General features: G+C 41.2%; 1 protein-coding gene across 4 annotated transcripts in view; it reads left to right on the forward strand.

Moving 5' to 3' along the window:
* Nucleotides 1-24,875, forward strand: part of IGF2BP3 (insulin like growth factor 2 mRNA binding protein 3) — a 118,493-nt gene that overhangs the window by 88,646 nt on the left and 4,972 nt on the right. For 2 of the 4 annotated variants that reach the window (XM_019472783.1, XM_009282048.2), the window contains 3 exons: nt 724-855; nt 17,394-17,513; nt 21,629-21,703. In XM_019472783.1, coding sequence (XP_019328328.1) covers nt 724-855; nt 17,394-17,513; nt 21,629-21,703 — 327 coding nt within the window. Of the gene's footprint in view, nt 1-723; nt 856-6,910; nt 6,939-9,134; nt 9,151-13,200; nt 13,216-16,155; nt 16,208-17,393; nt 17,514-21,628; nt 21,704-24,875 lie in introns of all 4 variants that reach the window. The other 2 variants (XM_019472784.1, XM_009282047.2) reach the window with 2 other exon arrangements.

Below are 24,875 nucleotides of genomic sequence, written 5' to 3' on the forward strand. Positions count from 1 at the left end.
TGTCTCATGATTGGCTTATCTTGACGGCCTGAGATGGTGTCTGTCTCTAGCTGAGATATTCCTAAAGCATAGTCATATTACTGGGCAATAATCTGGAAAAGTGAAAAAGGGTACTGACAAGTTTTGTATCACGGACAAATGCTTCCTACCACATGATGCTGTTTATTTTCTCAGGTGTGGTCAAGTAAGGGACATGCAACTTATAGTTGATGCTTTCCCAGCAAATGCTGGGGGTATCTTACTTCATCTTTTGCAAGGCATGGGAGGGAAAGGATATGAGAGGGAGGATGGGGTTATAGTGCGGCGTATTCCCCAGTGTACAAAAAGTCAGGGCTTGTGCACGGGCTTTCTCTATTTCTACAGGGCTGTCTTTTTAGTATAAAGCCAAAATTATTGTATTCTTTCTCTGATAATTTTGTTCAATCTGAAAGTAAATCGTACTATTGCCTGAATTCCTTGCTATAAAGTCTGTCATATGTTTCACTGATTAAGTTGTAGCAAGTGATTCCCAGCTGCCTTTCCTACTACATGTTTTTGATGTTATTGGTCTGTGCATATGTCTGGGAAATAGGTTTGAAGCAGCGTCCTTGGGGTAATGGAGATGAAAATTTTTTTAAAATAACATACTGACATCTTCTCAAAAGGTTAATAGCCTATGCCAACTAGGATTTTGATTAAAGTTAATAACCAGGATTGTAAATCTTAACTCTTCTGCCATTGCAGCTTCAAGCACATTTAATTCCTGGATTAAATCTGAATGCCTTGGGTCTGTTCCCACCTTCTTCTTCAGGAATACCACCTCCCGCAGTGAGTGTTGCCTCCGCTGCTGCTGCTGCTTCATATCCACCATTTGGGGTAAGGGAAGTCTCTGATTTTGGATGGTTAGTGGATGGTGATACTAATCTGTACAATGCTGCTGTTCGAAGCTAATCAGTTTGCTGTATTTTTGTCAAATTACCTCAAAGATCTAGGAATAATGGTTTAGTAGCTGTGTCTGTCAGTTTTCTAAATGTTGTCTGTCTTCCTGCTTGCATACTGAAAATATTTCATGTGGCTGTGGTTGGGAGCAGGCATTCATTGGTCATTTAGTGAAATGCTCAGTGAAACCAGAAAATGGTGTTGCTTAGAAAAGTATTAGATCCTATTTTCTAGAGAACTCGAATTATTACAAAAAGAAATATAAAATGGAATTTAAAAATTGCTGGAATTTGCAATTAATAATGTTAGTCTGCAATTGTATTCCTGTTGATATGGAAGGAAAAAAAAAAAATTATTACAAAAAGAAATATAAAATGGAATTTAAAAATTGCTGGAATTTGCAATTAATAATGTTAGTCTGCTGCAATTGTCCTGTTGATATGGAAGGAAAAAAAAAATCTCGTCATAAAGCGGGAATCTATATGTAGAAAAAATGTTTGTTTGAATGTAGTAGTTTTATCAATGTACAAGCCCTGTTGAAATGCAGTATTGCTAAATATATAGGATTTAAATTACATGGATTAGTCTCCAGAAAGCTGTGATCTACTTGCCACATTGCTCTCTAAGAAATATGTGAAAAAGTTCAATAGAATCTTACTCAAATCCAGTGCTGGTTAGTAATCATAAATGAGGTCTTTTGCTATGGAGCAGAAGATAATTTGTTATATTGGAAAGCTCCAGAGTCTTTCTGGAAAGAGGTGGTGTTCTGCTATTCAAGAAAAGACAACCTCATTACACAGAGAAGGTGATTTTTCATCTCTCTTCCCTGTTTGCGGTGGTGGTTGTTGTTAGCAACTCAATGGAAGATGAATTTTCAAAATGAACTCTAACGAGTGGATGACAGAGCTTTACAAACTCTGACGTGGCTGACTTTGCCCTCTTCTTAGCTCTCTAGATGTTACTGTTAAGCAAAGTCTGAGACTCTTAATGAACTAGAAAAGTGAAAATGCAGCACAGCACACTGAACTTCATGAAATAACTCAAGTGGGCGTGTGTGTGTGTGTATATATATATATATTGCACTAAAGGGAAGTTGTTGCCTAAATATTTTTCCCAGAGGAAGAAGCCAAGAAAATGTCACTGCAAGGAACAGGAAAAATTCCACACTCATAGCGTTGTTTGTGGGAATGAACAACTTGGGTGTTATGAATGTATTATAAACTATATTGAGTATAATAGTGGCTTTATCAGGAAAAAGCGCTCCAATGAAAACTACAACAGAAATATGTTTATACTCTGTTATTTTACTGCTAATAGCAGTGCCTCTATTTATGACAAACAAATTCTCCCCCCCCCCCCCCCCCCCCCCCCCCCCCCAGTCTCCCTGCGCTTTGATTAGAGTGGCAGACTAAATTAAAAAAATACAGGTTTCTGCTTCATTTTATCGTATAAAATGCCATCTGTGGTAATGGATTGCCTCAATTTATTTCTTCTTTTTTAAGAGAAACTAGAGGTGATTTTTAAACAGTATATAACTTTCTTTTCTTTAGGGGTAATGAAAAGTGTAACTTTTTCTTTCTTTTTACTCCAGATTTGCAAACTACTTTGCTATTCTTGAGATTTGTACTGTAAGCCTACAGTTCTGTTCCTCACTTGGTTTATTTTCATTTCTTTCCCACTTTTTGTTGTGGTTCTTTCTTGCTTTTGCTTTTAAATATGCACCTAAACAGTGCTGAATTGGGTGATTTCAGTCTTACTCCCGTCTGTCCCTCTGTTGCTAGTGCACCTTTGTCCCCCCCAGATGCACCTTTTTTGGCCTGCTAGGATCTCTGGCAGTTTCCAGGTTTCTGGAAATAGGATAGTGGCAACATCTGGAAAAAGGCATCAAGTAACAAGTGTCATTGTGTAGAAGAGTAGAAACTTTGCAGCTGGAAGGACCACACTGTCTGAACTCTCTCTTGCTCCTGTTCATGCTGTTTGCTCAGTCCTCTGAAGAAGTTCTCATTCCAGATAGTCTAGATGTATGACAAGCTAACATGCAAAAAGAAGGGATAAACTCACAGATTCAGAGGATAAACTCTGGCTTTTGTGGAGGTTGGGGGCGGTACCAAGACAGCCCCTGAACCTGATACTAAGGGCTTCTGAAAAAAATGCATCAACAATTGAAACTATCTCACATTTTCTTACTTGCATGTGACCTTATCTGGAAAAGAGCAGGTGGTTCTGTGGGCTTCAGGCAAGTCAGCCCCTCAGATTACTTGGAGTAGCTGTCCCTCCTCGGGGAGAGGAAAACAAGGAAAAGTATGAGTTTACCTTTTAATGGATGCAGTTTTCCAGAAAAAGTTTTTCTTTTTTTTTTTACTTTATTGGACAAAGACTTTTAAATCTTGTTTGTGTATTAAGTGAGGTTCTGTAATTTCTGAGTTTTACTCCTCTCTACTAATTTTTTTTTTCTCTCTAGTAGAACAATTTTTAAGACGCTGATTAAATAGGGTATTGGGGCATGTAGAAGTAGAAAGAGCAAAAGAGAAGGGCTGGCTATATTTTGAAGAAATGGAAACAATTTAACTATAAACAAGGTAACTGCAGAGGGGGATCTAGGAATGCTCATAAGGGATTTAAAGTAAAATAAAAATCTGTGTGAGTAAAAGAGGCTTCAGGGAAAGAAGGACTTAGAAGAAGCATTAATGAAGAAATCATGGGGAGACTTTATGTCTGTTTACTTATGAACTATTTGTTACCAAGTTGCTTGTTTTGCCAAAAGCATTTGGGCAACCCAAGTCCCTTTAGCTTGTTTTGAGTGGATGTCCTTGTACGCTTGGGAGCACTGGTTAGCTGGCACTGAGGGATATCCCTTCCAGGCAGCTGAAAATCCTTTCTGAAAATACCACTGGCATGAGGGTATAAGAAGTGTATCCTGCTGCTGTCTTGCTTATTTTTGTCAGTGCAAATTTTGCCTTCTGCTCAGGGCTGGACATGGGTGGCTCTTCCCTGTCTCCTGTTTATTTGACTGAGCAAAGGTGTGTTCCTCAGCAATTTCAGCTACGCCACCATCAGGGGCCTCTTGGCATCTAATGTCAGTGAAGTCCTTTTGTGAATGTGTGCTTACAAACCATATAGTGAACCTTGGGACCCCACTATGATGTGCCTGAGGGTTATGAAGCTTTTGTTTGAATGCCTTTGAATGTATGGACCCTTTCTTCACCTTGTTGTGGAGTTGGACCCACAAGTGGCTCTCCCTTGGGTCAGAAGAGGTAGGTGGGTGAGCTTTGGGCATTTGCAGAAGAGTTTCCGTATGGACATGATCCTTCATGTGTACTATTTTCTAGTGACAAGGTGTTGCTGTCACCTTGTGCAGGACTCGTTCCCAAAGAAACTGAGGTGTCATCTTAATTATTGAAACAAGTGTCTGTGACATTCCTGATGCTGCTTTTTTATATGGGTGGAAAGAGAAAAATCTGCATAGTAAACTGATCTAGGATTTTGTTATGTTGCCAGAGCTTAAAGTGACAGGTCTGAACACCCACATATACAGCTGTAGCCAAGTATTCCTAAAACTGAGTATTCAGGAGCTTGGACTGAGTAATTAGATAGGTTTAGCTGTGTTGATGTGAGCTCTGTGATGCTTCATCCTCTCCCTCTTCATGCAAAACTTTAAGGCGTATTTGACAAGAGCATAAACACTGTTTGCCAGCTGCTTCAGGAATAGTCTGGTGTCACGAACTTAGGAGATGGCAAGGTTATCAAACACTGGTTTGCATTTAGCTCCTTGGACTGGCTCATGTTCAGGAGAACAATTTCCATGTGACTGAGATACCTCATTCTCTATGGTCCATCTCCACGATGGTTCACACTGGTGTATAACACCAAAGTCTTATTGCATCGAGCCTCATCTAATTTAATCTAATGAGATGCAGTTTCTGTCTCACTAAGAATCTGGTTGTTGCTTCACCCTTTGTCCTGGCAGTAGAGTCCATACAGGAAGGCACAGGCTGTTCTTGGTACCTGTCTGTTTACAGATATAAACACGCATGTGTGCACGTGTCCGCTGCACATGGCTAACAGTGTCTGAGCACCACATCTAGTGCAGGCTAACCATTTTTTTTTATATTTACCTATCACTAGCACTAATTCTTGATATTGCAACTGTATAATTTATTTGCAAAGTCCAAGCTCTGTCTGCATGTTTAAAGCACTCATTTTGTGTAGTCATTTAAATGGGATGCAATGAAATTGCATATTGTGTTTCGATTCCTGAATTTTCCTGTCTCTTTTTGCAAAAATCCAAGATCTGTATACTTTTCTCTGGCCTCCTAAAAGACAAGTAAATCAGAACATGTGGGAATCATCGAAATGTTTTAAGGTTTGAGGAAAAAAGCAGGACTTAAGAAATACCTCAGTTAAGAATATTAGGAGTTAAAAATTCTTTTTACTGTCAAATGGGCATGATTTTACTCTTATGATCCTGGTGATATGATAAAACTAATGGTTTTTTTTTTTTGATGAATGTGTGCCCTTGTGTGATCATGCTAAGGACTGGTAGCCTTTCTGTGCCTATTTGTAGCTGATGTCTCATCCAGCTGCTTTTGGGCCTGGAGAACTACCACTTTCTGTTTACCCTTAAATCTTTCTCCTTAACTCTGCACTTAAATGCTTGTGTGTTGCAGTTCTGACATAATTGAAAATAGTTTAGTTAGTCTGCCCACTATCACTTGTAATGAATTACATGAGCTGAGCACCTGCACAAAGAATTGGGATTTGTATGAGGAGAGTAAGATTCTGCAAAAATGAATATGCCCTCTGCTTCCATTTTCCAGAAGATATGTTGCCGCAAAAAATGTTTTAGAAAGTTTCCCAGCCAAACGGCTTCAGATGTAGTGTTGTACTGCTCAAAGCTGTTTTGATGAAGTTGTTGCTTCTGTCTTCTGAACTTTGGGGAGAATATACACATAATTGTCTCTCAAGAATAGAAGTTTATTCTCTTGCAACACTGAAGATTTTAAAGCTCCAAACAAACAAGAAATCCTTGTTTTAGAGTTCAACTGTGTACAGTCATGCAATTAAATACACCTGGCCAATCTACTGGGGTTAAGTGGGTTGCACCCTTCCTTTTATAATTGAAACTTTGCATGTTTAATTGTACATCTGACTGCATTTCTTTTGTAGCCTTTGGGTCTGAAATTTGGCATCCCAAGAGTATGGGGAAAGGAGGGCTAACCTGTGGAGAGCTCATCCTGCCCTTGAATGTCCTGAAACAGGGCGGTAGAATTAATTCTGTCTGTTGCATGGCAGATGTACTCAAACATATAGGAAGGTGAAAAGTAGACAGCTTTCCTCTACAAGAGGAGTTCACGCCAGCTGCTCTCCTGCATCTGTAATGTCCTGTAAGAGATAGCTGAACTTCTGCTGTGTGAAAGTTAGCTAAGGTGAAGAGATGCTTCTCTGCTTGCAGTAGGACTGCTTTCTCTACTGGTCTTTTTGCACACCTGTTGTAGCTTCTTGAAGCTCTACCCTCAAAATGTACTCTTTCTAACCTTTTCTTTAGCCTCACAGTTAATTTTCAGGTTATGTGATATGCATAGAGGCTTCTAGGAAGGGAAAAAAAAGAAGAAAAAAGAAAAAGGTAGTTTGCTACAGTAAACAAAACCAAGAAATCAAACCACCTTTTTCTGATGACAAAAGAAGTCTTGTACAGCTAGGCTGATAGGTTGCTTTCCTTTATTCTTTTTGCCATCTCTTGAAGCTTTTTGTTGCAGGTGAGGAACATGCCAATGGAAAACTTTATCCTTAGAAGATGTTGTGGTCAAGAGAGATTCCTTCTTTATTCTCCAGTAACCTTCTTAAATAATAATAATAAAGAAGAGATCTTCTATATCGCATAGATGTAAGAGAAGAAATAACTGTATTATGCTTTTGGCAGGAAAGAAAAGTAATTTAAAATGAAAAATTGCTTCATTGAGGGCCTTCATTTGATGCCCTGAGCATAGATGAGAGACAAGGAAGAGGAAAAACTGTCCTATGTTTCCAGGTACTTTGACTCTTACTTGGTGGAGTTGGGCTCCTTTGGATGTCTGGGTTTGACAGGATTAGCTTGTGCAACTGTTACGTCTAAACTACCCAGAGGTAGTAACGTATGTACATCTATAATGTGTGTAATTGTAAGTGGCTTTGCCCTAATTTGGCTAGCTTGTTAAGCAGTAGATGATTTTGTGAGGAGCTGTCCTACAGCCAAAAGAGGATGTGGTTTTTGGGGGGTGAAGAAGGATTTGCCAGTGTTTTTTACAAAATGGTTTTATATCGGTGAAATGAAAACCATACATGTGCAGCACACACAATTTTGAGGGCGGCACTATAGGACAACAGCATTGCCTGAAAAAAACCACTACCAGCTAATTAGACTTCTTCGGAAGATTGTAACCTCAGTGCCTTGAATACACCTTTCCTGCTGCTTAGTTTCTTAAATTCATTAATGATGCATTTTTGACAACTAAGAAATTTGCTCCATGGTGCATAACATTGTGGGATTGTTCTGCCCTGTGGAGAAAATGGTTGGTCCTCCCACTGCCTCGAAGTCTGCTGCTCCTACCATGCTGTGTTGGCAGGGACCCATGTCCGGAGTAATCAGAAACTATTCTGCCTCTGGAGATGGACTGGCCCCCAATGAGGGAAGCAAAAATGCAATTGGCACCATGTGATGTACAAAGATCTGGCAAGTTGACAGCTGGTATTTTTTTCCGAGGTGTTGAAGCCTCCAGTTATTCTTAATAGCTCTTTTTACAGTTCTCAGGTTGTCATAATGCAAATAGCATCACTCACTAACTAGTAATGCACTCTTTTTAAAATAAAAATGGCTTCTTCCTCACTGCAGTTTTGAATACTTATAGTGATATTTGTAGTTTGGACAAGAGATAAGAATTTGTGTTGGTCCCCTGCTCCCAGATTCTTGTCACGGGAAGAAGATTTAATCGGTGTTCCCTTGAACATCTCAGACTCCCAAGCTTCTAAGTACCAGGCTCAGCATCTTCTGAATGTTAAACTAAATGGGAAATTTAATTCCTTAAGGTGCCAAATAATATTTTGTTACTGGAGTGTGCTGAGCTCCTTCAGGCCAGAAACAAAAATAGGTCAAGTCCTCATTCTGGTGTAGCTGGCTCCATCTCTGGTTTGTTTGTTCGTTAAACATGATGGAAAAATAAGTGACCTTTCTGTGTTTTCACAACCTGTTTTTCTTGCAGCTGCCAAGGAATCTGAGAGCAGTGTCTTTGTAAACCAGAGCTGATGAGTACCTGTATCTTTCAAAGCCACAGATTTCATGGGCAGCTTCTAGGAGTCTGGAGTACCCATGTGGCTGGTGTGTCACAGCCACGAGTTTTGAAGTGGAAGTGTTTCTATACATAAGCACTTTTGTTTTGGCGGTCGTGCAGTGTTGCAACACCAAATTACCTGTGTTTGCTGCTTGTGAATGACCAGCAAAATTCCTGCTTACGTAGTTTCACAATCTGTTCCTTATGTTGATTTCTGCTTTTGGCTGTCTATTCAGAATAAAAGGTGGCAGATTGCTTTTTTTGGCATTGTGGCCAATCAGATTTTGCAAAAACAAAAAGTTCATGCCATGTTCAGAAATATGTCAGACCTGTTCCTGCTTGTGAAATGTCTTATAACGAGCCTGCCAGAAAATGTTCCTTCTCTGCTTCTGTGATTTCTACCCCCTCGTTCCTGGCTAGGTTTTCATGTTGGAAACACTTCTGATAGGCGTGGTCCTGTTAGCAACTTCTAGTAGTCTGAGGAGATCCCCATGGCTTGCCAGGTAGAAGACGATGGTGATGAAAAGTACTAAAGTTGAGAGCTAAGTACTAAAGTTGAGAGCTAAGAAGTGGAGTGAATAGTACTAAGTGAGATCATTTTAGTAGCATCTTGCTTAAGGTACTGACCATTGTGTAATAACCAGCTGTGTTTGAGTTTCAGGTGTTGAAATGCAGTAGTCCCCAAACTGGAAATGCAGACGGGTTATTGCTGCGGTTTTCAACCAAGAGGAGAGGATCAGCTCAGCTAGCTGGACAGAGGGCTCTCACCCGCACGGCATTCTTTCTGGGTGTCCAGGACTGATGCGGGGGGGGAAGAGGTAGAGCTGCATGGCCTTGCTGTGGGCTGATTGCCTCAGAAAGGGTCATGCTCTTGGTTCATCTAGTGACATAAGCGTTTCTTACGTGATGCAGCAGTAATGCTTGCAGGGTAGGGGGGAGCCAGCTCTGCTCTGAACGCAGCAGGTTGCCAGCCCAGAGACCCGGGAGGTGGTGTGATGAGCTCCTAGCCACACTAGGAGAAGGTTGCTGCAAGCGTGATGTTGAAGCTGCTGTTGGGGAGTTCCTTCTTGTACTTGGAAATCCTTCCCACTGCTCCTGCCTCTCACATCAATCTGGGGTTCATGTGAAGATGAAGCCCTGGGTGGATGGTGGCAGTAGAGTTTGTGCATGGGAAAATGGGTGATGGTTCCGGGTGTCCGGAGCGAAGTTAAAAATACATGTTGCTTCCTTTAAATTATGTTTTGCTAGCTCTTGACTGACCGAATTCAGCAGTGAAGAACTCTACCTTCTGAGTGTAGTCCTGGCTTTTCAGGTAGTGAATGTGGCAGAAGGTTTTAGACTTGCAGCATGGGCTTAAAGCTGTTCTAAATAAACCCAAAAAGCTCGGAGGGTGGGGGGAGCTCAGGCTTCAGTTTGTTAATCTACACTGGCAGCCCCGCTTTAGCTGATGTACAAGACGGTGACCCAAGAGGTATTTGCAAGGATGTTGTAAACCTGTGGATCACATTAGACCTATCTACCAAGACTTTAAATAAGTTTTCCTTAATGAGCCTCTTGTTTCCAACAAAGGCTTAAACTTTTAGCATTAGTATTGGAAAATGAATACACTAGGATTTCTTTCACCGGTGTCAAAAGCTTATTTTTTATTAATGCATTGAATCCTACTGGAATGTCTTCAAGGATACTTGGCTTAATGTTGGTTTCCCCTTGCTGCAAGTTTTTATTACTAAATAAATAAGAGCATTTAGTATAGCTGTAGGCCAGGATAATTCTTCACAGTGCATTGCAAAAACATGTTTTAAATTTTGGCTTTGGGTCTGGTAGAGGGTTTGGATAAAATGATACCTCACTTCCTGACAAAGCTTAGGGTATTCTGAAGACCAAGTGAGTCATCTGTAAATCTGCCTTGCCTTGGTGATGGTGATCATGGCAGTTGGGAAGGGGGAGAATGGCAAAAGAGAACTTTTTAATGCAGTCATCTACTGGTTGTATTTTTTACTTTACAAAGTGGATTTGTTTACTATTTAAAAACAAAAAAACCACCAATAAACCACTAGGCTAGATGGTAGCCAAACACTGGCTGAGACTGTTCCATGCAGTCTTAAAATAGTTTTAAATTATTTCCCTTACAGCTAAAAAAAAAATGATGCTGGCTAGAAATGGATAACATGACTTTGTGACTTAAAATAAATGTCTCGTCCTAAGGTAATTCATTTGCAACACATTTAGAGTAAATGAAAACATGTACTGGAGATGCATAATGGGCTTAGAAACCAGCAAAGATCTGATTCTGCTCCCATTGATGTCTGGCACAAAATCCTATTTACTTCAGTGGGTACAATATTTTTAAAGATTTACAACCTTATCCCAAATGTTGCCATGGATTTACCAACCACATACATTTGATGGAGCAGAGGATCTATGCAGACGCTTAAAAACATGAGTGGAAAAAAATTTGTACTGTTGGCAGGCTTGCAGAAAAAGACTGAGATTAATGTTTAAGTTAACACGAGGGACAAAAATAACAAACATGTCCCCTTACTAGCCCTGCGATGGGTGGGATCACATGCTCATACTGACTGAGGGAGCTGTGGACTGGCGTAGCAGCAGCGTCAGCTGAAGGCAAGAGAGGGGGGTTTATCTTGGGGAAGAACTGAGGAGGCAAAACTTTTTTTTTTTAATTTTGTGGTGGTGTTTTTGTGTGTGTTTGGGTTTTGTTTTTTTTAAATACCATTCCCCAAGTACAATGTCCACTCCCCCAACTCTGGTGGTTGGGGACCTACTTTTTTACCTACCACCATCTATCTGAAGAATCATAGCTTTATTTTTCTGAGTTTTCATCTTTGCCTGGCCATGCTTTGGCTGGTATGCAAGCGTGAGATGAGGAGGAGTGCTTTCTCCTTCTGATCTGTCAGGTAAGGGAAAAGCTCTCCTTGTGTGTGATTTTGGGCAGTTTGTAGGACTGATGGACCAGGCCTTGGCAGAAGTGTTACCGTAAGTTTATCCCAAGGGCAGCCTGTTGGGCTCTACAGATCTTTCTAACTCTGCAAGCAAGAGTTGCAGAAAGAACAGTGAATCTGCAGACTTTCTTGGCTGGGAGTCCTCAGCTTCTAGCTCTGGTGTGGAGCAGTAGCCCTCATGCTGAAGGGCATAGGGCAATATCCCAAGGAGGGGAAGAGCCTCACCCCAGCTGAGGCTCTGGACACTAAGAAATGACTGCTCTGCTAAGCTAGTTTGCTAAGAATAAACTATAAGGTGGTTGGGATGGCAGCAGAGAAGCGATTCTCCTGGGAAAATCTTCTGTAGGGCTGCAGAGTCTGGTTGGAGTGAAGGGGACATTCCTGACAGTACCTGCAGTGCAGGGGCTCCAGACAGGCCCAGTGTAATGGGGAAGCAGCCAGGGGGGTTGGTTACAGGCTTTAGGAACAGATTAGGCTAGATCTTGGGTGGAGGTGGTGGGAATTTAAAAAAGAAATTTTTTTTTTTTAAAGAAATAGTTGGTATGGGCTGTTAGGCTAGGGACAGATGGCTGGTGTTCAGGGACTTGCAGGAGGTATGGAAGGAAGTGTATCCAAGCTGCTACAGGAAAGAGTTGGACTAGTGTAAAACGTTAGAGCTGCTGGTGTGCAGAAGCAGTTGCTTAGCTTCATCCAATGGGGTACATTAATTTACACCTCTGTGTTGGATGAGTTTTCAATCATATCTGCAGACTTTCTTGGCTGGGAGTCCTCAGCTTCTAGCTCTGGTGTGGAGCAGTAGCCCTCATGCTGAAGGGCATAGGGCAATATCCCAAGGAGGGGAAGAGCCTCACCCCAGCTGAGGCTCTGGACACTAAGAAATGACTGCTCTGCTAAGCTAGTTTGCTAAGAATAAACTATAAGGTGGTTGGGATGGCAGCAGAGAAGCGATTCTCCTGGGAAAATCTTCTGTAGGGCTGCAGAGTCTGGTTGGAGTGAAGGGGACATTCCTGACAGTACCTGCAGTGCAGGGGCTCCAGACAGGCCCAGTGTAATGGGGAAGCAGCCAGGGGGGTTGGTTACAGGCTTTAGGAACAGATTAGGCTAGATCTTGGGTGGAGGTGGTGGGAATTTAAAAAAGAAATTTTTTTTTTTTAAAGAAATAGTTGGTATGGGCTGTTAGGCTAGGGACAGATGGCTGGTGTTCAGGGACTTGCAGGAGGTATGGAAGGAAGTGTATCCAAGCTGCTACAGGAAAGAGTTGGACTAGTGTAAAACGTTAGAGCTGCTGGTGTGCAGAAGCAGTTGCTTAGCTTCATCCAATGGGGTACATTAATTTACACGTCTGTGTTAGATGAGTTTTCAATCATGATTTAAATGAGCAAGCAGGAAATCTGATTTAAGTTAACTTATCAAGTTTTACATCTGTACTTTAGTTACCTTTCTGAAAGCCTTAGTGTAGTCTGTACCACCACAGCTACCCTTTGCTAATGTAGTGAATATATCTTTCTATTTAAACAAGTATGCAGTTTACCATTTGCTTTGGTTAATATATTTTTTCCATTTTCTGTTAAAAATGATGAATAGTGCTTTTCTTATTTGCTTGATTAATTTTTAGCTTCTGATTTTCATCAGGCTACATTTGGATGGAAATTGGAATCCAATTAATGAACAAAACCAGCATTTAAAATTGTTTTCATTAGTTAAATGGGCTGGATATAGGCGAAAATTCCTTATCAAGCCTGTTTTATGTTTAAAGCATACTGATTTTTGCAGAAACAAAGCAAGTATTATCAGCTGTTTATGAACTGAATTAATTGTTTCTGGTCACCATGCTCTTCAAGAATCTGTTTCTTAGAACTAAGAAATCTCAGTTTCTGAATCTCTGGTTCTGGAGCTCTTTTTTTTTTTTTTGAAATATTTTTAATTCTAAGAAACAAAGTTCTCCATCTGAGTGAACGTCCTGGTGTTGTCTAACTGTGTGCCCCAGCTACGCGAGACAGAAACTTCTCTCCCCAAAGCCATATTCCTCAAGTGTATGCAGGCCTCCCACCCCACTGCCCAGAAGAGTATGTAGCTTGCTTTATGCTGTTTGGACCTGTTCAACTTTAGGGTGGACTAGTCCTGAGCCCATCCCACAAATATTGCTAGGGCAGAAGAGGTGGTTTGTGCATCACAGACCTCTGAGACGGTTACTCACAAATTAGGGTGGATGTATAGGCCATACATCTTGGAGAACCTAGGTTACTATTTTAAAATATCTTTTTTTTTTTTTTCTCATACTTCTGTCAGTTCCCAGGGCTGGGCTGGTCTTGAATAAACTATTTTCTTATGTGGGGGGAAAATAAAGTGAATGGGGAAGAGGAGAAAACTGCACAGAATTCTCCACGTACAGGAGACCTTACTGTTGTCAAAAAATCAGTTGATGACTAATTCCATGACTTAATGAACTTTATAACTTTGGTAATGAATGCACACTGCTTTAACGTTTAGACTGAAAAGTATTTAAATTTTATAACTATACCGTTAAAGCCCTTAAAATTATGAAGTAAAAAAGATGAACCGCAGGATGCTCTCAAGAGACATTACAGGCAGATATTCTCCAAGATATATATATACACATATATATTTTAGTTTTTAAATTTTAAGTATATGTTTAAGCAAACTTGGCCTTGTTAAGGAAGTGAACGTTGAAGCTCAGATTCCACACAGTGGGAAATCAGTTCCCTAAATTTAGTGCTTCTAACATATGTTTAAGATCTCGGAATCTATTTCTGATATAACTCATGCTAGAAGTTCCTGGAAAGCTCTGTGATTTATGTGGCATGGCATGGGGAAGATTAAATTATAGTTGATTTTCTTCCATCCTAAGATCCCCAGAAGCATGTGTAAGATTGATGTGTGGTGTAGTCATTGCATTACGTTTTGATGTGTTTCTTTTGGAGGATAGTCTTCCAGTAAATACAAAAGGATTTTAAAATTATTATGGGTAAGGAGGTGGACAGATAATAAATTGGACTTGGTGTTATGATACTCTCTTAAAAGCCTTAGCTAGACTTGATTTCTGCCAGAAGAAAAAGAAAGAGCTGTTGTTTTTGATGTTCATGCTTTAAAACAAATCATACAGTATGGTTTTTTTGAGTCGTTAAAAATCAGTGTGGGTAAGGAAATGGACATAATTTCTCTAAATCCTGCGTGATGTTATACTGGAGATGAATTTGGTTATACGTATGTGCCAATGTGCTTCTGCAGACAAGAATTTGAAAAATGACAATGTATAAACAGTTCAGTATTGACAGATTCTCCACTGTTCCTTAATAAACATATATAACTATTACACCAAAATGGAAGTTTAACATTAAAGAACCTCACTCACACAAAAATAATAAAATTCCTTCAGGAAAAAAGAATTTGAAATGTATCAAGTCAAAACTATGAGGAGGGATGGGGGAGAGCGCTACAGTGAGCTGACTGTACAGTTGGAAAGACACATGTACATCTTCTGTCTTTCATTGCCTTTGCCCATGTTTCATGTTTAAGGGTGAGGTAGCAGAAAGGAATTTCAGTGGTGAATTGAATCTAGCCAAGAAAGTGGCTTGAAATCAAGCTTTGGGAAGAAGAGGGGAAAACTGTGCTGCAGGCAGATGGGCAACAGAGGGAAGGCAGGAAATATCTGCAAACAAAAGTAATGAAGTCTGATTTGTTTCTATGGTAGAGAAATGTGTCTGGAGGTAGGTTTAGGTAGAAGCTGTGTAAATTCCTGAAAACCAAGTCAAGTTACATCTTCGATGTGTAGCAGCGTTGTATGAATTAGCTGGAAAGTTTGTGTGCATTAGCTCAAAGTTTAGCTGGAAGAGGGTGGATGGAGTTGCGTGTGGGAGGGGAAACTTTGGCAGTGGACTTTTGCAGGAGCATGTGTGGACAATTGAAGGTAGGGGTCAAGGAGATGAGTGAGCAAGGGGTGGCTAAGCTGTCTGCACCTGGATTGGAAAGAGAGGTTGCCTCTACACCCAGTGCAGTTAGTATGGGTCCTTGCAACAAAACTGGAAAAAACCAAATGCCTCATGAATTTGTATCCATTTAGAAACAGTTTTCCAAAGTGGTGAGATCAACCAAGTACCTACAGTAGCATTTCCAAGTTACTGGAAATCTTGCTGGATTCACAATGAACGTGTAAAAGGACTTACTGTGAGTACACTTCACAGGATGTTTGTAATAATAGGAGGAGAAAATGAGTAATCTTCTGGAAAGCAGTTTAACATATATACTGAAGTGACTGGTATCTTTCATTACCAATATGTAGTTTCAGGGCGTAGTTTTGAGATCGTTTTAAACTGATCTGTAGGCAGATTAAAAGGGGTGTTCCCACCTTTTCCCATGCCCTGACCTAATTGTTGTTGCTTCCTCCCTTGTTCCAGGACTGCCGCTTTTGTGGCTCTCTGGTTATTCGGATCAGGGACCCACTGCCTGCCTTAAAAATCAGCTGGGTATGCAATCCTGCTGGCCGCAAAGCACACAGGGCAGTGGGGAGGCTGGGTGTGGAGGGCTGCAACCTGTGTCCAGGGAAAACGTGGGCTTAAACCAGCATAAACTGACTGTGAATCCTGATGCTTTGTACGTGTGAAAACACAGGGTGAATTGTGCAACTGTTGTGATCACCTAAAGCAACTGGCAGAATGTGTTTCTATTCTCAATATCCTATTTTGGGGTTTCTTCACCTGGAACATGGAGCTGTGCCTGGAATTCGTTTCCCCTGAGGTTACAGTTGACTTGCGTTTACCAAAAATAAAGTGGCAAAACTTGGAAACAAGCATTTTGTTCTGATTTGTTTACGGTTAATGCACTGGGACTTTGCTTCCCCTTGAAAGAAGTTACTGAAATTTAAAAATAAGTGGAGATAACTTTTTAGGATTGCAGCTGCTTTTTGCTTTGTGTTGCATATAGCGTATCTTTTTCTGAAAATATCCCAGAAAAAGCTGCTTTGGTGAGCTTCCCTACGTGGGTCTGTATCCTTACCAAAATATACAAGTGAGCAAAGCTAAATGAGCACAGTTGGTCCCACGTGCACTGCTCGCTGGTGCTGAGGCTGGTCTGCATGATGGGCGCTGAGAAAGTGAGGATGAGGATGGCTGCGTTGTCTTCAAATACCTCTGCAAGAAAAGGGCTTGTTGGCTTTGTCTTGTTGAGGATGAGCAAAACAAACTTTGAAAATACATGAGAGGGCTACATAGAGGAAGAAATGCTTTCAAAGGGGGAGTGGTGGTGTCTTAAATACCTCCTAGTTCAAAGAAAGGCTTGTGTGAAATGCTTTTGAGAAGTAACCCTGACATAAGTGGATGGATTAATGGTACGGTGGCGTAATGGGCACTCGGCGGTGCTCCGTTAGTCCGAGATGAGCTCTTCTGAGCCTGCTAAAATAGCTATGGCTTATGGTGGCATATGTAACCCCGCGGTTCGGTTCGCTCATCGCTATGCAGCACGTAGAGAGGATCTCAAGTGTTACGCTGTGCTCTCCAGCTGGGGTGTCTACTTGAAAGCAACAGGAAGCTGCAGTGGTGCCTGATACCCAGTGGGTGCAATGTTAGGGTCCTCGCTTTTAAGAACGCCTAATCTGGCGTTTAATTTACTCGCCTGATTGAGGCCTGCTGCCAAGGCTCCAACTGTTGCATAATGTTACACAGGAGGAATCGCTGGCAGTTTTCTAGCTGGCTATCATTCCAGATCACTCCCACACAAAGGAAACTGTAGCATATATGTAACTCTGAGGCTTTTTGTGCCGCTCTCAGCACAATCTAAAATTAAAAAAATAACTAGGAAAACTAGAAGGAGTTTGCCTGCTCAGGCTGTAGCCCCTCTGCTTTGTAGCAGCCTCATCTGCAGAGTCTTGCATGTGGAAGAGAATCCAGACAGTGACAGGTAAGAATGAAAGCCTCGCAAAGAAGCAACACCTCAGTCATTTTAAAAAAACTCTAAGCATTACAATTGCAAGTATTTTATAAAAGATGAAAGAATCCTCTTTTGGCTCAAACTGTTCTTTCCTGTTCTGTGAATTTTGTGATTCCCAGGAAAAGCCAGACCCTTAATATTCAGACATCACAGGGCATCGTAAGATTTCCCCCTCATTTCCATGCATGCCTGTTCCATACCCGTTTTCCTGTCAGTCTGATTTGTAATGTTCAAAAACATTCACTGCATATTTCCTTCTTCCCCACAGCAACAGCCCGAGTCTGAGACTGTTCATCTGTTCATCCCAGCCTTGGCAGTTGGAGCTATTATTGGCAAGCAGGGACAGCACATCAAACAACTTTCTCGTTTTGCAGGCGCATCTATTAAGGTATTATTACACTGACTAACTTTCTGTCTATTCTACATGACACTTTCAGCAAGTTTGCACAAGCTGTGTTTTCGTGAATGTCCTCCCCCACTCTGTGCTTAGAATGTGATGTGATAAATGGTACATTTATTTATAAATAATCTTTTAATCTTCCTTGAGACAAGATAATTAGAAGCATGTTTTCAAACGTCTCCTGAGGTGTGAAATATAAGCTGCAAAGAAAACGACTTTGGTGGTCTTGATTTCTTAGAAACAGACTTAAGTCTTAATGGTGCAGTGCATAAAGGCTTTCTTCTTGCTTTTGGTAAAGTGAAAATTGGTGAGGTAAATTCCCCTTCTAAAAACAGCAGCACAGGTGAAGTCGCCTACTGCTGTGGCCACTCTCTGTTCCAGATGGATTGGTCTGGGCTGTCAAGCTTGGATGGCTCCATGCTGAAGCATTCATGTTTTAAAATCACCTGTGTACTCCAGGCTTCTGGGGTCGGTCAGTTCTTTAACATCATGTTTACGGCAGCATGCTGCTTTAACATCCAGCTGTTTGTGTGTTGACTACCTCAATATAGCTAAGAACAAGATGGTTTGCAGAGGTTGACCTAATGGAAGCTTAAGTTTGAATTTTAGTCAATTTGGTGAAATCCTCCTTGGCTGCGTATAGGCGTTAGTACCAGTTGCAGCTGTAGGAAGGCCTTGGGTTTCTGCTACTAATGCCATCGTAACCACAAGTATCTTATCTAGATGCTTGAGCCAGTTCTGCTATTTTGTGCTGTAAAGATAATGTTTTGGCCTAAATTAAAAAAGAAAAAAGTAAAAAGAAAACAAAAAACCCCCCAAACTACAGTGTGTACCTTTGTTATGTGCTGTCAGATTGACACTTTCCTGCACAGATTAAGCAAATGCTTTCTTCTCGGTTCTCTTTTTGCGCAGGAGATGTGGCCTGTTTAGTGAGTGCTATGGCAGGGATCTGCCAAAGGTCAGGGGCAGGAGCTGGCTATGAGTTGAGCTTGGTGAAGCCGGTGAGGCTGGGCTTGGCTTGGAAAGTGCTCATTTAAGTGTGCAGAGCAAAATAATTGGGGAACCCTGATGAATGAGTCTTGTGTGTGGTTTGCCGAATGCCGATCCATTTACTGGCCAGTCAACCAACTGGCACGGTGCCCAGTTCCATCCTTTATTGAGCAGTACATTAAATGGTTGTTATACTACCCAGATGGTTTGCATTAGAGCACTAGTAATCATATTTTTAGGGGAAAAAATGGAATAGAAGAAAGAGAGGTGTTAATTTTTCTTTATCAAATTTGTCTTGCATGGGGCTGCGATGTATCACATGTATTTCCTTTTTCTCTCTCCATTCCCATAGTTTGTATCCAAAGATTAAGTGGTATATGGAGGGTACTGCTAGGTGGAGAGAGAAAAGTCAAATAACCTGGACCTCCAAGAACCCGTCTAAACTAGTTCTTTAGTTGGCCCTTGGAAGACAGTTTAGTGGAAAGGGAGTTTCCCGTGTTTCTCACGCATCTGGCTAACAGTGGCCTCAGGCTTCCTCTACTGGCTGGCACCCCTCTACCCAACGCATTTAACATATCTGTATTAATTGAAATTCAGTTAAAGTTTGCTAAAGCTCTGGTCTTTTGTTCCTTCAGTAGGAATAAAGTAAATAAGATTTTTGTGGAAATAGGATTAAATCTTAACAGAACTGTACAGATACAGGGTATGCTTGCTAAATTGGGAAGTTGCATGTATGCTTATCAATTAAAATAAAAATGCAACTTCTTCTGTAATCTGACAGAACAATATGGAGCAGCATGCTTGCTTCTGTGTGAAAGTAGTGTTAAAGATGACAGTAGTAACTTATTCAAAACTTCTGAACTTCCCTTGTGTTGACCACCTGCCCTTTATCATAACTTTTGAGCAAAAAAATCCTTGATAATTGTGATTATCAAGGAGTCTGTGCTTTTAGCTAAGAGTTGGAGGGAGTGCTGCCTGAGTAACTTAACTTGCCAAACTGTAGTAATCGTACTTTGTGGAGGAAGTAAGTCTTTGCCTGACACTCTGAACTTGTTTTGAGTTGTGCTGTAGATTGTTACAGATGAAAATGTCTTACACCCCTGTGCACCATCTTTGTGCTCGTGCTGAGCTTTGTAGATCTGATGAAACCCGTTAGCCACAAAGTAAGACTAAATAAACTGCAGATGCACAGGGGTTCCGTGTAAGGCTGCGGTGTCCAGCCCATCACTTCAGAGGTGCGCGTGGCTGTTGATGAGCTCAGGTTGTGTCCCTGTGCTGGGGGTCACTGCTTGGTAATGCAGGCTCGGTGTGGGGCTCCAGCAGACTGAATCATTCAGCAAAGGAGCCAGGCAGAGATTTCTGGGCTGTCTGCTGCCCACCCTGTACTACAGCGCTAGGACCTGTTGGGAACCATTGGCATCTCCTTGGTTATAAATTATTCGCAGAGTTAGCCCTTCCTGTCTCTGAAGGAGTCGGGATGAGCGTTATAGGTTTTGGGTGTATGAAGTTGTCAGCTTGTGACTTGGTATATGGAAGACACGTTGTTTTCTGGTTAGGAATGTAAAACGGTTTCTCTCAGAAGTTAAAAATTCACCACTTGGGTACTATTTGTATGTATATAACTTCTCCTTCCAAGAGCAAACAGACAAAATTAACACTGAAGTCTCTTAGGTTGCCCTTTCAGACATTGAGATGTTAGTCGGTACGTGTTTTTTTTCACAGCCCTCAGACATGTTTTACTCTAGCTGCTGAGAACAGGACACTCTCTAAGATAAAAGCAAAGCAAGAAATGTCCCAGAACATTTAAACACGTGTAAGATGTAACAAAGGCTTGATGGAAAATATTTTTCCTAAAATTTCAATAAAGGCGCTGGTGTTCACTAAGAAAACATGAGGTGACTGAGAGGCAAACTACAATGTCCGTTTTACATGAATGGCAATTATCAGGCTGAGCTCTGTTCAGTCAGCTGCCTCCAAATGTGCCTCAAAATTTTGCCCCTCTAAAATACTTGTGTTCCAAAGAATGAATGGATTTAGTCTGTGCTTGCCCTTACCACAACGTCATGTCTTATAAATGTACTGCTGTAAAATGAATGTGTATTTTTAGATATAGCCAATTGGAATGCAGAAATCATGTGAAAAATAAATATGCAAACCAGATAACTAGTATGTAATGTCTTCGCTATCTTAGGGTACAATATGAATAATTATATAAACTTCGGTTAACAAAATTCTTCAGTGAAAATGATGCATGGTGACTGGTAATTTGTCTGAAATAAACTACAGCTGTTAAATATGAATAACATCCCTATGCCAACAGCTAAGATGAAATCCTGTAGTGTTTAATATATTGCCCATTCAACAGTGGCTATGTAATACTAGATGCAACAATGGAAATGTCAGTTGTGATAAACAAAAGATTCATCCAGAATGTCAGAGGCTAGTTTGAATTATTTAATGCTGCTGGAGTCTGAGAACAACACCCACAGAAATCTTACTTTTGTGGTGACATGAACTGCTAAAGACCCTACAGGCGTCTCTGTCTCAGCTCTGGTGGAGTTTAATTTTTATTTGGGTCACACAAATAAATGTCTGTAGATACAAACCCCTTGGAAACTGCGAACTCATTGTCCAGTATAGAGGAATGTTTTGGATCTGATTAGTTACAACAGTAAAGTGATCTTCTGTTCTTAGGGGGATGGATGCAAACTTTTGCTAATGAGCAAAACTTGTTAGAAAGACTATTTAAGTTAGTGGGTAGGGATGAGAATCTCGGTCTATTAACCATACTTGTCTTTTTGAAGGCTACATGTCTTGCATCACTCATAGCCACATGAAAATGGCTTGTGGGATTTTGCCATATGTGGATGAGTAGCTATGCCTTTAATTTTCAGAAGTAAATTTGCTTATGGTTTAGCCAATATCTCCGTATTTCATTATAGCTAATTGATGCATTTTAAAGAGAACAAACCCTTCATGACTGAAGTGTAATGCTGCTGCTGTAACGAATAATTCTTCACTCTTGAACAGAATGTGAGACTGAAACGGGGAGGAGGTGGCTTTAAACTATTCCTTCAAATACAGCTACCAAAAGCTATGTTTATCCATTCCAGATTGCCCCTGCTGAAGGACCAGATGCCAAGCTGAGAATGGTTATCATCACTGGACCTCCAGAAGCTCAGTTCAAGGTACAACATATAAAAACTTGTCAGTCTGTAGTGACCTTCGGACTGTAAGGGACAATCTTGAAAACAAAACACTTGGTTCCAAGCACCATTTTATTCAGAGTTTTAGTAAACACTTGATTTTTGTTTTCCTTTTGCCGAAAGGTATCTCATATGAATGAGTAACATAGTACTATCAGAGGCCACATTCTGGTTACCTGAAAACTGGTGGGAGTTTCATGTCAGTTAGAATCAAGTCTAGCATGAAAATATGGCCATATTGCATTCCTAATTTTCCCTTTTATCTACGAGCACAATAGTGCAGTCTTTCAAGCCTGTCTTAATACATGCAACAGTTTATTTAATTGAAATAACAAAGCTGACAAGATGAGAGACTGAGTCTTCCCAGGTTACTGTTGCGTGCCAAATGGAAAATGGTTTTTGGGTAGCTCTATAGATAAATGCAAGATTTCTAATTGTATTTCCACTACAACTACAAGGAGATACTCAACCTGATTATACCATTTGTGTTCAGATTGAGTTCTGGAGTGGCCTTCTGCCTTAAGTGCCAAGGGATATATCTAGTTACTCCAAAAGGAGTTGACCATGTTAGGAGTGATGCAGACAGCTCAGTGCAGCAGCCTGGCCTCATCACAGATGAGGCTCAGATCAGGTAGAAAGTCACTTGAGAGTTCATGTCCTGGCATTGTTCTCTTGCCTGTTCTTGTTTCTGTCTTCGTATTTTTGCTTCAGGGCATCTTGCAAGAAGGAGGTGCACAAACTTCAGGCATATCTAGAATCAGTTTCATTAATGCTTTTAGGAGTTTTGGAGAAGTATCAGGCCAGGTATTTTGCAGTGGTTATATTGAACTAGATGCATTTGGGATTATTGCTCAGTTATATACATTTGAGAAGCTATTGAAGGCAAAGCATAATTTAGAAGCTATACCTCCTTGAAGTTTTGTGTGTGCATGTGGGCTTGGCCACATGGCATGTTCCACATATGGAGTGCTCTTGTGATCTGTGATCAGCACAAGGTCAGATTCTGGCTATCCATCAGATATCAGTGAACTTGCCCTCAAGCAGTAGCAGGCTGAAATAGATTTGGACATCCCTTATCCCTTTTCATGTAAGCAAAGGCTTGTCCTCAGGCTTTTTCCCTAAGATAGACTTGAAGTCCCACAGAGTTCTTTTGCCAGCTGTCCTCCCCAACCTGGATCATGCAAGGAGGAAAGTCTCCCTTTTCTGCACCCCATGCGTTGGTTAAAACCACATCAATCAGTCACTTCCCTGCACTTCAGCTTCTGCTTGCAAAGAGGGATCAATGTACTAGCACAGCTGATGCTCTTGAGTATGCTGGTCTTGTAAATGAGAGGGGTTATCCTTTGGGGTTTCCTTCAGCTCCAGCCCTCGTAGTCTTTTACTACTCTTTGAGCAATGCCTTCTTGACCGAAATGGGCAGAGGCAGAGTTCAGTCCTTCCTTTTATCACCACTGTTAACCTGAAGCATGCCTTACAGTCAGGGCCAAGCTTCACTAATGCTGTCCTTGAGCTCTGTTTAAGAAGGGTCTTCTCTATCTTTGAGCATGGGCTATTGCTTGTTAGGCACCAAGAATTTAATCTGGGTGCACAAGAACTTGAAGAGGGATTAGCTGCTGCTCAGATGAGTAACCAGCTCTCAGAGAGGTGGTGTCATCCCAGAGCCTGTGAGTTTGGCATCCTTTCCCTACTACATTGTGTTCTGCTGTCTGTGATTCATGTCCATGGTAGCTGCAGTGGCTGCACCCCTTTCTTCCTCAGCTGCAGCAGCCTGAGGATGTTGTGGTATGCAGGGCTATTTATTAGCAAGGCAATGGGAAGAGAATAGGCTGCTGTTTACAGCCTCTGCTGCAGTGCTCCCTAGAGTTTAGGCATACCTGTGACACCAATATTCAGAGATTATCGTGTTGCCTTGGATCTGCGACACATGCAAGTGAAGTGGAATCTAGTGTAGACAACATATTTCAGCCACTATTTTACTGTGAAGGAGCTAGAGACTGGGCCCAGTTAGGTTGTTTCCTTTCCTTAAAGACTTTTTCAAGAACTGAAGGATTTGGGATGTTGGAAATACATCTACTATCCCTTAAAAAGTCAACATCTCATCTTGCTTTATAATTCAGCAGTAATGCATGCTCTTTTCCTGTAGTGCCTCTCCCAGCGAGCTCTGCAGCCTGTGCAGGTTGTGAAGGTGTTATGCACGCGAAAAGCATTGCTATTGAAATAAAAAGGGCTATGCTGGCTCCTGTCTGTCTCTAACAAATTTAGAAACAGTTTCAAAATCTCCAGCTCAAGATGATGGCTGGGAGTAGTATTTTATCTGCTCTTGACAAACCCTTTTGAAGTGTTTTCCTGGAGCAGGAATCTCTGATTCTAGGGCTGTTGGTGGTGCCAGAACGTGGTAGTTGTACTGAGTTCTTGTATAGTTTTTTTTGTGTAGTCTTTTGTCTCACTGGAAAGACGATAGCTTTTGTCATCTGTGACAGGGTCCCATGACCTGCAGTATCCTACCTAGGTCAAAGCCACATGCTACAGATTTTTTCCATACTCTTCAGGCAGAGTCTAACTTACCCCAAATACTGAGCACTTTCAGCTCCAAGGTCACAAAATGTCTTTCATCTTACCCATTCTAGAGTAGCATGAACTCGAGTAGGCTTTTAGGATATGAGCTAGAAATAAGATAAAATAAGCTGCCACTATTTATAATAACAATCACATCATGCAATCTTTTGGGACTTTTCGTATTCTGTTGCAGTGGTGGCTCGTAAGATCATAGAATCATAGAATCATTGAGGTTGGAAAAGACCTCTAAGATCATCGAGTCCAACCGTCAACCCAACACCACCATGCCCACTAAACCATGTCCCTAAGCGCCTCATCTACTCGTCTTTTAAATACCTCCAGGGATGGGGACTCCACCACTTCCCTGGGCAGCCTGTTCCAATGTTTCACCACTCTTTCAGTAAAGAAATTTTTCCTTACATCCAATCTAAACTTCCCCTGCCGCAACTTGAGGCCATAATCCAACTTGATGGTTGGATTTAGCACGTACGCGGTGACAGGGCTGGTGAGCATGATTTAAAGAAGGTGATAAAGAATCTGAACTGGAAAGGCTTTGTGGTCCTAGGTTTATGGTCTTCACAGAGCATCTCTCTTCAGT

Source organism: Aptenodytes forsteri, unplaced genomic scaffold (assembly GCF_000699145.1).
Source record: "Aptenodytes forsteri isolate BGI_AS27 unplaced genomic scaffold, ASM69914v1 Scaffold164, whole genome shotgun sequence".
NCBI classification, from domain to species: Eukaryota; Metazoa; Chordata; class Aves; order Sphenisciformes; family Spheniscidae; genus Aptenodytes; species Aptenodytes forsteri.